Below are 12,940 nucleotides of genomic sequence, written 5' to 3'. Positions count from 1 at the left end.
CCTGGGCTGTGTTGTGGGACCCAGTGTTGTGTATGGCTTAGCTTTGCCAACCCTCCAGGATTGTCTTGGAGTTTCCAGGAATTAAAGATTAATCTTTAATTAAAGATAATGTCATGTGATGATACCTCCAGGAATTCATCCAACCAAAGTTGGCAACCCTATCTGGACTGTGTTGTGGGACCCACAGTTGTGCGTGTCTGGGGCAGGTCTGGGCTGTGTTGAGGGACCCAGAGTTGTGCAGGGCTGGGCTGTGTTGAGGGACCCAGAGTTGTGCATGGCTGGGGTAGATCTGGGCTGTGTTGTGGGACCCAGAGTTGTGTATGGCGGGGGTAGGTCTGGGCTGTGTTGAGGGATCCAGAGTTGTGCGTGGCTGGGGCAGGTATGGGCTGTGTTGAGGGACCCAGAGTTGTGCGTGGCTGGGGTATGCCTGGGCTGTGTTGGGGGACCCAGAGTTGTGCGTGGCTGGGGCAGGTCTGAGCTGTGTTGAGGGACCCAGAGTTGTGCGTGGCTGGGCTGTGTTGAGGGACCCAGAGTTGTGCGTGGCTGGGGTATGTCTGGGCTGTGTTGTGGGACCCAGAGTTGTGCGTGGCTGGGGCAGGTCTGAGCTGTGTTGAGGGACCCAGAGTTCTGCAGGGCTGGGCTGTGTTGAGGGACCCAGAGTTGTGCATGGCTGGGGCAGGTATGGGCTGTGTTGAGGGACCCAGAGTTGTGCGTGGCTGGGGTATGCCTGGGCTGTGTTGGGGGACCCAGAGTTGTGCGTGGCTGGGGCAGGTCTGAGCTGTGTTGAGGGACCCAGAGTTGTGCGTGGCTGGGCTGTGTTGAGGGACCCAGAGTTGTGCGTGGCTGGGGCAGGTCTGAGCTGTGTTGAGGGACCCAGAGTTCTGCAGGGCTGGGGTAGGTCTGGGCTGTGTTGAGGGACCCAGAGTTGTGCGTGGCTAGGGCAGGTCTGGGCTATGTTGAGGGACCCAGAGTTGTGCGTGGCTGGGGCAGGTCTGGGCTGTGTTGAGGGACCCAGAGTTGTGCGTGGCCGGGGCAGGTCTGGGCTGTGTTGAGGGACCCAGAGTTGTGCGTGGCCGGGGCAGGTCTGGGCTGTGTTGAGGGACCCAGAGTTGTGCACGGTTGGGGTAGGTCTGGGCTGTGTTGAGGGACCCAGAGTTGTGCGTGGCCGGGGCAGGTCTGGGCTGTGTTGAGGGACCCAGAGTTGTGCATGGCCGGGGTAGGTCTGGGCTGTGTTGAGGGACCCAGAGTTGTGTATGGCCAGGGCAGGTCTGGGCTGTGTTGAGGGACCCAGAGTTGTGCGTGGCCGGGGCAGGTGACAGGTCTGGGCTGTGTTATGGGAGTCACATGGAACATTCCGGCTGGGGATTAGTGTTGAAATCCAAGCTTTGCTTTAGGACAGAATAATAAAATCAAGCTCTTGGCATGTCAGGATAATTAAACCAGTTCCTGCTCTGCGCTCTTTGGTGTTGTTTCCGGGAGGGCTGGCAGGATGTGGGGCATTTGTTTGTCAATGTACTTTTCTCCCTGGACTCTTTCAGGTGGAATGATTGGGAAGATCTCCCTTAAGGGGGAATGGCTCCCATGACTCCCCACAGATCTGTAGGCAAGGTCTTGTACGCTGGTGTCCAGAGCTCAGATACAATGGATCTGCCAGTCCCCTTCCTGCTGGTGCCCAGAGCTGTGCTCCTTCCCCGTGACTGCTCAGGGCCCGGCCGGGGGGTTCCTGTGGCGAAGGCAATGCCAGTGTCAGCTGAGAGCCTGCAGCCTGGACTCTGTCTATTCACAGAACAGGTCCAGCATGGGTGCAGGCGGCAGCAGCTTCCCCCTCCCCCCACAACAGCTGGCGATGTGCCTCAAACCCTGCACTCACCCCCCATGTGCAATGGCTTAGTGAGTCTTGGGCCGCTCTGCTGAGATGCCAACAATGGTGCTTCCCTGCCCACTGGCAAGTGGGCTGAGAGGGCCTGACTCATCTCCCTGGGTTGGGAGCTCCTCCGGGCAGAGACTGTGGGCTGGGTTCTCCAGTCTGCTATGGCCCCGCAGTGCCACTTACACGGCTCATAGTGGCCCTAAGGCCGCTGGAGAATTCAGGGGGTTCTGCTAGGCAGGGGACTCCGTGCTGGGGTAAAGCTGGTGGCAGAGGCCCTGACACTTCCTGTGCCAGCTGCCCCCTTGCCCTTGGCATAAACAGGAGGAGGGGGCATATTGGGAGGGAAGGGGCAGCGCTACCCCAGAGACCTGATGCCTGTGGTGCAGTGCTGCCCTGTGCCGTGGCCCGGCAGCCCTGAATCGTGAGCTGCAGCCAGCATGGATGGTGCGGAGCCTGGAGCCCTGTGCCATGCTCAGCATCTCAGCGAGCTCGCGGCCAGAGCTGGGTAAACCGCAGCAACGGGCCACTGAGCAACCAGAAGCTGGGGAGCTCGCCCGCCGCTCCCCCTGCAGGATTGCCATTCTGGTTACTGTCCCCTGTTGTATCGCAGCTGAGCCCATGTGTGGGTGTGAGTGAGTGTGCATGTGTATTTGTGGGGGGGTACATACATTGTGTCCACACACCTGTGTATGCGCGCATGTGTGAGTGTGTGTGATAGCGTGTGTGTGCACAGGTGCCTAAGAAGAGGCGACGTTTTGATTAGATTCCCAAATCTCTCTCTCCTGCCGATGTGATTCCTTTCATGCCAGTTCTTCCCAGGGCAAGATATTCGCAGCCAAGTTCCAGAGCCGTGAAGAGAGCAGGCTGGAGCCGGAGCTGCCTGTGTCCTGACTAGTACCACCCGGTCAGAGCATGAGGGCCTGGGCCGAGTCCAGGACGACGCCCCATGCTGAGAGCGGGGCACTGGATTATCACTTGCAGACAAACCCAACCCTCCCCAGGGACTGGAGCGCCGCCTTCTGGGACTTGCATTCTTCAGCTACCCGACTGCTTGTTTGCTAAGGGAATGGCCTGGAGCCACTTCTCTCAGGAACTCGGTGTTGGGGGGCCAGGGTCCTGGGTGTTCGATACAGGTGCCCTTGTGGATGGAGATAGGGTGACCAGATGTCCCGATTTTATAGGGACAATCCTGATATTTGGCGCTTTTTCTTATATAGGCGCCTGTTACCCCCCACAATCTGTCACGATTTTTCAGACTTGCTGCCTGGTCACCCTAGGTGGAGGTGATGCCCCTGCAGGCTGTCAGGGGATTGCAAGGACTCTGGACTGAAGTTACACTCGTGTACACACAATCGTGTGCACCCCAGCCCACCCCCCATTGCAGGGGGAAACAGGCGGTGGATATAAAACCCCACCCTGGACAGGAAACAGGCCGAGGGAATGGGCAGCGCTGTGGAGGGCTGGCTCTTGCTGTCTGTCACATCTAGTTTGACTGTGAGGTTTCAGGGCGGTGCTGGGGCATTTGGCATGCAGGGTTGGTGGGGGGTTGTCTCTCTGGGGAGAGGATAACAGCCATTCGTGTCTCTTTGCAGTGTGTGGTGTCCCTGTGCAGAGCTGCATTGACTACTGTCGCCACACAACGGCCCAGAGCAACTGCTCCCTCTGCCTGCCTCTCTGCTCTGGTGAGTCCTCATCGCCCATGGCCTAGCTGGGTGCTTTGTGCCCCGGGCTGGAGCAGATGCTGAGTAGCACAGCTTCTCCTAGCACAGAGGGCAGGGCTGTGCCTCCAGCCCTGGCATGGCAGGGGGAAGCCTCCCAGCTCAATCTTCTCCTGGCTTCGTTGGGCTTTGAGATGCTAGAGTCACCCTGGACTCTCCTGTCTCCCCCACCTGGAGAGCTCATAGCATTCCCGCTTTGCCTTTGGCTGACCTGACAACTGGTGCAAAAAGCCCTGATGCAAATCCCCCCCGTGGAGACACAGCCCCAGAAAGCAGCCAGGGAAGGGGCAGCCAGCCTGCAGGGTCCCAGGGGGTAGAAGGTTGCGGCCTGTGGGTCTGTGAGACCTTAGCAAGCAAGGGGTGCCTGGCACGTCCCCTCCTGCGCTGTCTGGGGGTGACACTACCTATGGCCACATCTGGACGAGGGAAGGAGCAGATCATTAGAAGCGTGTTAGCAAGCATGATTTAGTGGAGTCTAAATACTAGTGTAGACGGGGCGCAGCACCTTTCAAACCTAGCTAGCTAGTCACAGTAGCCCGGGATGGGCCCTCTTCTATGGCTCAGGGGCTGGCAGATTTGCTAAATGCTCCACCTCCCCAAGCAGGATGGGAGGCAGGGAGACCTGCTCCAGCTGTGTGGCCTCTTTGCTTAAAGCCCGTTGGCCCATGGCAGCCCGTCTGTCAAAGTGAGGAGGCTTCAGGGTTTCTTCCAAATGTGGCTCCACCCAGCCTGGGAGCAGCAGGTCCTGGCCACAGGGAACCCGTGGTTATTCAGTGTCACGGTGCGCCAGAGTCTGTCGCCCATGCCCCTTAGGAATGGGCAAATGGGTAACGGCCCAGGAGCAACCCCTTGCTGTCTGGAGGGGCGTCCCAGGAGGGGAGATCAGAGCAGTAGCCAATGCAGATTGTTGTCTCCAGTGCTTCAGGGACTTCCACCCTAGGGTTACCATACGTCCTCTTTTTCCCGGACATGTCCGGCTTTTCGGCAGTCAAACCCCCGTCCGGGGGGAATTGCCAAAAAGCCGAACATGTCCTGGAAAATGGCGGCTCTGTTTAAGAGCCGGGCTGCCTGAACGCTACCGGCTTCGGGCAGCCCCGTGCCTCCAGACCCTGCGCCGCCGGAGCCTGGGAAGGGAAGTGCCCGGCTGGGGGCGCAGGGTCTCCAGGCACGGGGCTGCCCGAAGCCGGTAGCTCTGGGGCAGCCCGGCTCTTAAACAGAGCCTCCAGCGGCTGGGGCTCTGTGTAACTGACACTGTGTCAGTTACACACAGCCCCCCCGGCTGGAGGCTCCAGCCGCCCCCGCTCTGTTTAAGAGCCTGGCTGCCCGAGCGCTACCGGCTTCGGGCAGCCCCGTGCCTCCAGATCCTGCGCCCCCAGCCGGGCACTTCCCGTCCCGGGCTCCGGCGGCGCAGGGTCTGGAGGCACGGGGCTGCCCGAAGCTGGTAGCGCTGGGGCAGCCCGGCTCCTAAATAGAGCGGGGGCGGCTGGAGCCTCCAGCTGCCGGGGCTGTGTGTAACTGACACAGTGTCAGTTACACAGAGCCAAAGAGGAGCAAAGCCTCCAGCCTCGGGGCTGTGTGTAACTGACACAGTGTCAGTTACACAGAGCCCCAGCCGCTGGAGGCTCTGTTTAAGAGCCGGGCTGCCCCAGAGCTACCGGCTTCGGGCAGCCCCGTGCCTGGAGACCCTGCGCCGCCGGAGCCCGGGACGGGAAGTGCCCGGCTGGGGGCGCAGGATCTGGAGGCACGGGGCTGCCCGAAGCCGGTAGCTCTTGGGCAGCCCGGCTCTTAAACAGAGCGGGGGCGGCTGGAGCCTCCAGCCCCCGGGGCTCTGTGTAACTGACACAGTGTCAGTTACACAGAGCCAAAGAGGAGCAAAGCCTCCAGCCTCGGGGCTGTGTGTAACTGACACAGTGTCAGTTACACAGAGCCGCAGCCGCTGGAGGCTCTGTTTAAGAACCGGGCTGCCCGAGAGCTACCGGCTTTGGGCAGCCCCCTTGCCTCCGGACCCTGCGCCCCCAGCCGGGCACTTCCCCTCCCGGGCTCCGGCGGCGCAGGGTCCGGAGGCACGGGGGCTGCCCGAAGCCGGTAGCGCTGGGGCAGCCCGGCTCTTAGAGCCTAAGAGGAGCAGAGCCTCCAGCTGCGGGGGCTCTGCTCCTCTTCGGCTCTGTGTAACTTATACAGTGTAAGTTACGCAGAGCCGCCGGAGCCCCGGAGGGGAAGTGCCCGGCTGGGGGCGCAGGGTCCGGAGGCATAGGGGCTGCCCAAAGCCCGAGCGCTACCGGCTTCACGGTTTGCTGGGCGCTTCCCCTCCCAGGCTCCAGCTGCGCTGGGGAAGCGCCGGCTGGGGGCGCAGGGTCTGGGGGCTGCCCGGCAAACCGTGAAGCTGGTAGCACTGGGGCAGCCCTTTCCCCCTGGCTGGGAGTGGGAGGGAGGAGGGGGCGGAGTTAGGGTGGGGGAAGGGGCGGAGTTGGGGGCGGGGCTATGGGGTGGGGAAATGGGCGGGGCCATGGCCCGTGGAGGGTCCTCTTTTTTTATTTATGAGATATGGTAACCCTATTCCACCCAATCCTGAGCCTCCTGACTCCAGGGCCTGGATTCTGGGTCTCCGGCACTTCCTGTGAGCATACAGGGGCCGCGCAGCCACCAGCTCTCCCCAGGCATCGGCCATGCTGGCCAGCACAAGTCGGCCACGATGGCTGTGGGAGCTAGGGCTACTGGTGGCAGGAAGAACCCTGAGTTTGCTCTTAGCCCGGGATCTGGACAGTAGAGCAGGCCCCAGCATAGCTACACCCAAGTCTTCTCCAGGGACAGGGACTCCTCTGGGCCTGTTGTGCTGGACGTGGCAGCAGCAGCCAGTGGCAGGAATAGGCTGTACTCAGTCCCTTGCTAGGACCTGTTCGCCAGGTTCTGGGCCGCACAGGATGGCTTTGGAACTCCCAGGGCAGCTGCCTGGTGTCACAGGCTCCTTTGAATTTCCAGTAGTTGGAGGCTGTTGTCTGGAGCAGCGTCTCCTGCTCCCCTGGACCCTGGAAGAGGCATCTGGAGCCCAGCTGCCCCTCTGCTGGGCCTGCTGTGCTCTGCAGGGAGGTTTGGAGCACTTCCAATCTGGGAGCAGCTCCTATCATCCCATCTGCTCTTTCCTTTCCTTCCAGACTCCAGCCTGGGCCTCCTGGACCCCGAGGAGCTGGCTGTGGTATCCATGGTGCAGTTCAAAGTGTCGCAGTCCCTCAACCTCACCTCGGAGGACGAGCGTGATCAAACGAATGCATCTAAAATCATCTACCACAGCGAATTCCCCTGAGCAATCAGTGCCTCAGGGAATGCTGGGAAAGGGCGGCCCAGTGCTCGTCTTTCAAAGGTTCCCCCGGTTCTTCCCTTTCCCATTCGGTTTTGTGCTGCCGTTTTGTTGTAAATGTGCTGGGGGAAGGGGGTCAATGTAATGTTCCCAACCATCCCATTGCTGTGGTCTGTGAGTGGGGCGGGGCCAGCAACTCGCAGCCAACTGAGAATTCAGCTGCGTGAACTAGGAGCCCACTCCCAGCTGAGCAGATCTGGGCCCTGGGGAGCAGCCTCTTAGCAGGACTCAGCATCATCCCTGACTCACTAGTGAGAGCATTAAAGGGACAGACTAGGAGCACTCCAGGGAGACAGTTTCCATGCACCAGCCTGGCAGGGGCCCGTCACCTCACCCAGGTGCACCAGCTGCAGGTGCAGTGGTCCCAGCCCAGCCTTCTGTCAGCTCCAGTGAGACCAGGGCCCAGGAGCCAGGGTGTGGGGAAGAGCAGGGTGGGAGGCACCTCAGCCCTTGAGGTGAGGAACAGGAGATGCTGCACCAAGGGGCTAATCAAACTTTTCAGCCAGATTCAAAAGAATTTCAGACCAAGAAAGTGCCGGTTTCAGGATGCAGCCCCAGCCCTTGGCTGGCACACGTACACTGCTGAGCACCAAGCTCCTCCCCTCCCGTCCCGGATCTCTCCAGGTGGGGCTCAGAGCCCTGCCCTGAGGCTGAGCAGCAGCACTGCTGGAGCCTGGAGAGCTGGGGGGCTCCCAGAAGGAGGGGAAGGCAGAAGGGCCGGAGTGCATAAAAGGAGTTAGGCATCTAAGTCTGGGTTTGGCACCACTGCGATGCACAAAACTCCTGCTGAAACTCTGCAAGCACCTAACCCCCCTCGGCGCCTGTGTCTGTGCAGGTCTCGCGCCCTTGCTCTGATGTGTCTCCTCTGCAAACAGGGAGCAGCTGGTGCCTATCTCCCACTGGAGCGAGTCCCAAACCAGGGACGAGGAGTGCTCGGCTGGGGGCCCCATCTGGCAGGCAGGAGGACTGGCCTTACAGCTTTGAGCCCTGGGGTGTGGGAGACCCCCTCTGCCTAACGGGGAGAGGGGAAATTGATCAGGGGCCTGCCACCTCTCTGGGGAGTGCGCTAGCCACTGGGCTCTGGCCTAGTGCAGTGTGGGGCGCCCTCAGTCTCTCCTGGTGAAGTGGTTGCACTGTGGACAATTAATGAACCAGTCAGTGGAGCAGGGGGACTCGATCCTGGCTCTCCCGTGAGCTGGGTGCGTGCTCTGACCACTAGGCTACAGAGCCATTCTCAGGCTCGTGGCCTCTCTTTCTGGCCCAAGCGACGGAGAGAGTGAGAGTGCGAGCGAGGGCACAAGCCGGGGGGGGGAGGGGGTTGTGCCGCCTGCTGGTTAGAGCACTCACCCAGGAGGTGGGGGATCCAGTGCCCCAGCTCCAGGCTCCTGGATCAGAGCTGCCAAGGGGAGAAGGGGGAGGGTCCAGGAGTGGGCGGAGGGACCGGGCCCAGTGGCCGAGGAGAGCAGCGAGAGCTGGGGTGGGCAGTGCAGCCCAAGCCCTGTAAGAGGCCTGAGCATGGGCTGGGTGCAGGGGATCTGGCCAGCCCCCCAAGGGTGTGGCCTTAAGGTGATTGTGTATGGCACTGCGGCACTACCTGGCCTGGAGCAGTCTCCTGTGGGGTGGGGGAGGGGGACCCTGGCTCTGCATCTTGGCAGCAGCGTCTGCTCTGTGAAAATATTTGCTAAGGAAGTGCAGCTCCGCCCTGAAGACACCGCACAGGGGAGAGCCGCTGGCCTTTGAGCAGCCAGGTGAATGTTTGCAGAGCGCAGGTGAGGCTGCACTCGGCAGGGGGATGAAAGTGCCAGAAGAGCTGCAGGGTGTCTGAGACCTGTGCAAGGCACTGCGGGCCCCCGGCCTGGCGCCCGCACGGCCGGCTGCCCCGGCCCCGCAGAGCCAGCCTGTGCGGGCTGCTGAGCCGGACCAGGAAGGCTGGGTGTGTCCAGGCACTGGAGGACTTGGGGGAACGGGAGCTGAGTGGTTCTCTTGGCAGCTAAGCATGGCTGGCTGGAGGGGCCCGGCCACGCTCCTGGCCTTTCTCCTCCTGTGCCCACTCCCCTCCCCCTGCTGCCCTGCCGTCTGCAGATGCTCCTCTGGGGAAGTGGACTGCAGTTACCGAGCCTTGCGCAGTGTGCCCGAAAACCTGCCCACCAATGCCAGTGCCCTGTGGCTGGGTTACAACCACATCGCAGTCCTCGCGGCTCGCTCCTTCCGCTCGCAGCAGGCGCTGCAGAACCTCAGCCTGCGTAGCAACGTCCTGGTGAGCATCCACAGCCAGGCCTTGGCAGGGCTCGGGGCGCTGCGGGAGCTGGACCTGAGCAACAACTACCTCACCGTGCTCCCGGCCGAGACTGTCCTGCCTCTCCCAGGCTTAGTGACTCTCAACGTGGGGGCCAACAAGCTTGGCCAGCTGCCCCCAGAGGTGCTGGAAGCACTGCCCTGCTTGCAGGAGCTCTTTCTGCACAGCAACGCCCTGAGGTCACTGCATGCCGGCGTCTTTCTGAACCTGCCGGCCTTGCGCTCCCTGACGCTGCAGGGCAACCCGTGGGCGTGCACCTGTGAAATCCAGCCCCTCTTCCTCTGGCTTATGGGCAACGGGGACAAAATCCAAGGTAAGAATGGAGGGGCAACGCAGCAGCACGGAGGGCAGAGTCGAGCCTAGAGCCGGGCAGGAATTTTTCAGTGAAACCTTTTCTTCCTTGGACAATCCGGCTCCCTTTTCACTGACCCCTCTTGATTCTGACAGACCGTTCTCAGAGGCCGGGCCCAGCCCCACCACTCCTGTATCTTGGGGGAGGGCCCTGGCCACTGGGCCACACAATGGGTCTCTCAATCTCTCCTGTTTGAAGTTGTTCCACTTGGTAGAAATAATGCAGTGGCCATTGGGCCAGAGAGAGCGTGTGCTATGAACTCGTAGCCTGCTGGGGGAGCCAGGCTGACGGCCTGGCCCCGAGTCAGGCACAGCCCAACCACGGGCCTATTTCAGGGTCTCCGGTTGTACGAGGTCTCCTTTCCCTTCTTTCCCTTCTTTCCTTCCCCGCAGAGTTCTCGTTTTCCAGCCAGCCCCACTCGACTCCCTCACTCCCAGGGCTGGCCAGGCTGGGGGAAGGGAGCCTCGAGTGACTCTCGTGCACTGACGGCAGCAGATCTATTCCATCCTCTCAGCCAGAGGCAGGGTCTGTAGACCTGAGGCTCCCTAGGGGCTCCTCCCCTTGAATCAGGCGGGTTTGGGTTCCGCAGGGCATGTGGCTGCAGGTTCCACCACGATGCTGGTCACACACGAATTCCTCGGGTGACAGCCCCGCTCTGAACGAAGCCTCCGGCCTGGGATTGGGCAGCCCCTGCTCTGCAGGGGCAGTGACAACTCACTAGGAGCAGGCCTGGGCCGGCAGGACACAGTGAGCAGGGAGTGAGGGCCAGGGCCTGACCCCCGCTGCGGCCCAGCCTGCTCACTGATGTCGCGGGCGAAGCCTGGGCAAGGCCGCGAGGAGTCAGCCCGTGTGCCGCAGAGCCTGGGTAAAAGGGGAGTCAAGGACAGTGGGGCTGAGGGAAGGGAGCTCCACATGGGCAGGACCCTCTGGCCCCTGGTTTTGGACAGGCCCTCCTGCCATGGGCGCCGAGGGGCGTCCCAGGACCAGCCCCAGCCCCAGCTAAGGACAGGAGTTTGGGAATGGTGAGGGGCCAGCCCCTTGCTGGGAGCAGTGTTGGTGCCAGGGAGGCTGTAGCTGTGGGGCACCACCAGAGCTGCCCTGTGCTCCAGCCCTTCCTTCCCTGGGCCCTGCGCTCCGCTCTGGACGTCTCCCAGCCACAGGGCCTGCACAGTCCCTGTGTGCTCAGGATCGCAAGGGCCAGATGCAGCACTTGGCTGGGGTTCTCCATCCAGGCAGCAGGGTGCCCCGCTTTAGCTCTCTGACGGCCTGGCTGGGGTAACGAGTGCCAGCTGGTGCCAGGCCTTTTGCCTGGCCTCTGTGCATTGAACCCCTTCAGGGAGTTTCAAGTTGGCCCCTCTCTGTCCCCCAGTCCACTAAGAAAAGGAGAGGCCAGTGCGGCCTGGGCTGGGAGGATGGGAGGGCTGTTTATGGAGTTGCCCTGGGCCCCAGGGTGTGCACCAGATAGTGCCCCATGGCTCCTGCCAGCTCCAGTGGCCTGTGTGGGTATCATACCCCCAGCCCTCAGAGAGTGTCTGCCCCAGGTCCCACCCCACTTCCTCAGCCTACGAGCCAGTTCAGCCTCCCCCCATCAGCCACCCGACTTACTTCCTGGTGTGTATCACCATGGGCACCGAGTCGCTCCCGGTGCCGCCGTGTTGAGGTGGGAGCTCTGGGCCTGCGCACTGGCTGGGCAGGATGTTTCCATGACACTCAGTTGGTCTGACAGAATTAACCCCAGCTCTGCGCAGCACATTTCACCTGGCACCCGTTGCACTATGAGAAGACCGAGGCGCGGGGGGTGGGGGTGGGGAATTGCTCCTGGCCACTTAGGAATTGCTCCTGCGCTCCTCCTGAGGGCTGCCATCCTGTCCCACCCCAGGGCTGCTGTCATGGCCCACAGCCTGCCCCATCGTCCCAATGCTGGATTGTCCTGCGTGACCTCGCCCAGCACCAGCACACCCAGCCGGCCTGCAGGTCTTCCCCGCGGCTGCTGGCCTGCTCTGAGCACCGGCCCACCCTGCCCAGCCACTCTCCCTGACGCTGCCCTTCCCTTCCAGTGCTGTAGCCCTCCTCCGGCCCAGGCAGGAGCCCAAGCCACCTCCCATGTGCTGCTGCCAGGTTGGGAACCATGACCCAGCCTGACCTTTGTGTCTGTCTTTCTCTGGCAGAGGAGAATTTGATCCTGTGCAGATTCCCAGAGCACCTCAACCAGTATCCCCTCCTGGCCATTGGCAACGAGTCCTTCAGCCACTGCCAGGACAGCTTGCTGCACGCCCAGGACTACGCCTTCTTCCTGCTCATTGGCCCGGCCTCTTTCGTGGCTAGCATCCTCATCTGCCTCCTACTCGGCTCCCTGGCCGTGGCCTATAACCACCTCCTGAACGAACTTTGCTATTGGTGAGGAGCCCACCCGAGTGGGAGTGCGGTGGTTGCAGTAGCTCTGGGTGGGCCAGCAAGGGGACGAGGTACTGTCTGTGTCCCAGGGCTGGCAAGCATTGTCGTGGGTACTGGAAGATAATTGTGTTACCTTCCCCTGCTGCGGGGCCTTTCCTTCTCCGCCAGGGGACCATGAGCCCCACTCACGTTCCTTGGAGCTGCAGCAACGACCCAAGGGGGAAATCCCCAAAGTTTCAGCAAGACTTCCCTGAACATCCATCTGCACTGGCTGGCGAGGGCTGGCTCCACCCCCGAGCCCTCCAGCTCTTTCCAAGAGCCTGCCAGCGAGGTGCCAATTGTTCTGAGATGGAGTGAGAGCCAATAGGACTGGGCTGAGACCCCCCCATCATCTTCCACACCTGCCCCTGACCAGCAGCAGATGGGAACTGCTCCCACCTGCCCTGGTTCAGGCCAGCACCTCAGAGGTGAAAGGCCCCTCTCTGCTTCCTAATCTGCCTCAAAGGCACCGAGCGGGACGACCCTCCATTACCAGGGCTTCAGCGTTAGCCGAAGGGTGTAACCTTCTGGCCTGTCCAGCCCAGTACCCCAATATGAACGTGACAGCCGGGGCTGAGTGCGGTTCCTGCACCCATCCACAGGGCTAACACCGGGATGGCACGCTAGGAAACCTGGCGCCTGCTGCAGTAGGGTGAGCGGAGAATTGCCTTTAGGTTTGCAATGTTCTCAGCCTTTGCAGTGCCTCCTTGCTGCACTGGTGGTTGGGTAGCTTCTTCAGTAGCAGTCACAGCGTGCTCAGGGGAACGGTCAGGGTGTGAATGCTGCTACTACCCTGGAGAAATAGGAGCCGTTTGCTCTGGTTTCTCCTGTGTTTAGACCAGAGCGTGGGCAAATCAAACCAGAGGCGCGCACCTTTCCACCCAGGGATGTTCAGGATGAGAGGGTCAGAGCTGGA

At 61.6% G+C, this 12,940-nt stretch overlaps 2 protein-coding genes across 2 annotated transcripts in view; both read left to right on the top strand.

Annotated features, from left to right (window-relative positions):
- LOC122174629 (uncharacterized) overlaps positions 1–8,231 on the top strand; it is a 43,980-nt gene extending 35,749 nt beyond the window's left edge. The window contains exons 14-15 of the mRNA XM_065572642.1: positions 3,463–3,552; positions 6,741–8,231. Coding sequence (XP_065428714.1) covers positions 3,463–3,552; positions 6,741–6,889 — 239 coding nt within the window. The 3' untranslated portion in view covers positions 6,890–8,231. The remainder of the gene's footprint in view (positions 1–3,462; positions 3,553–6,740) is intronic.
- A 537-nt stretch (positions 8,232–8,768) lies between these two features.
- Positions 8,769–12,129, top strand: LRRC26 (leucine rich repeat containing 26). The gene is made up of 2 exons (XM_042859658.2): positions 8,769–9,552; positions 11,760–12,129. The coding sequence occupies exons 1-2, from the start codon at positions 8,940–8,942 to the stop codon at positions 11,990–11,992; spliced, it is 846 nt and encodes a 281-aa protein (XP_042715592.2). The 5' UTR covers positions 8,769–8,939; the 3' UTR covers positions 11,993–12,129.
- The last annotated feature ends 811 nt before the right edge of the window (positions 12,130–12,940 follow it).

The sequence above is a fragment of the Chrysemys picta genome, chromosome 18, assembly GCF_011386835.1.
Source record: "Chrysemys picta bellii isolate R12L10 chromosome 18, ASM1138683v2, whole genome shotgun sequence".
In the NCBI taxonomy this organism is placed as follows: Eukaryota; Metazoa; Chordata; order Testudines; family Emydidae; genus Chrysemys; species Chrysemys picta.
The sequence above is the reverse complement of the archived record's forward strand: the minus strand, read 5'-3'. Positions and strand labels throughout refer to the sequence as shown.

Bases quoted from the DNA above. Each gene is read 5' to 3' on its own strand.
- LRRC26 (XM_042859658.2), top strand. From the start codon at position 8,940: ATGGCTGGCTGGAGGGGCCCGGCCACGCTCCTGGCCTTTCTCCTCCTG. The intron at 9,553-11,759 runs GTAAGAATGGAG...TTTCTCTGGCAG, and splicing joins CAACGGGGACAAAATCCAAG to AGGAGAATTTGATCCTGTGC.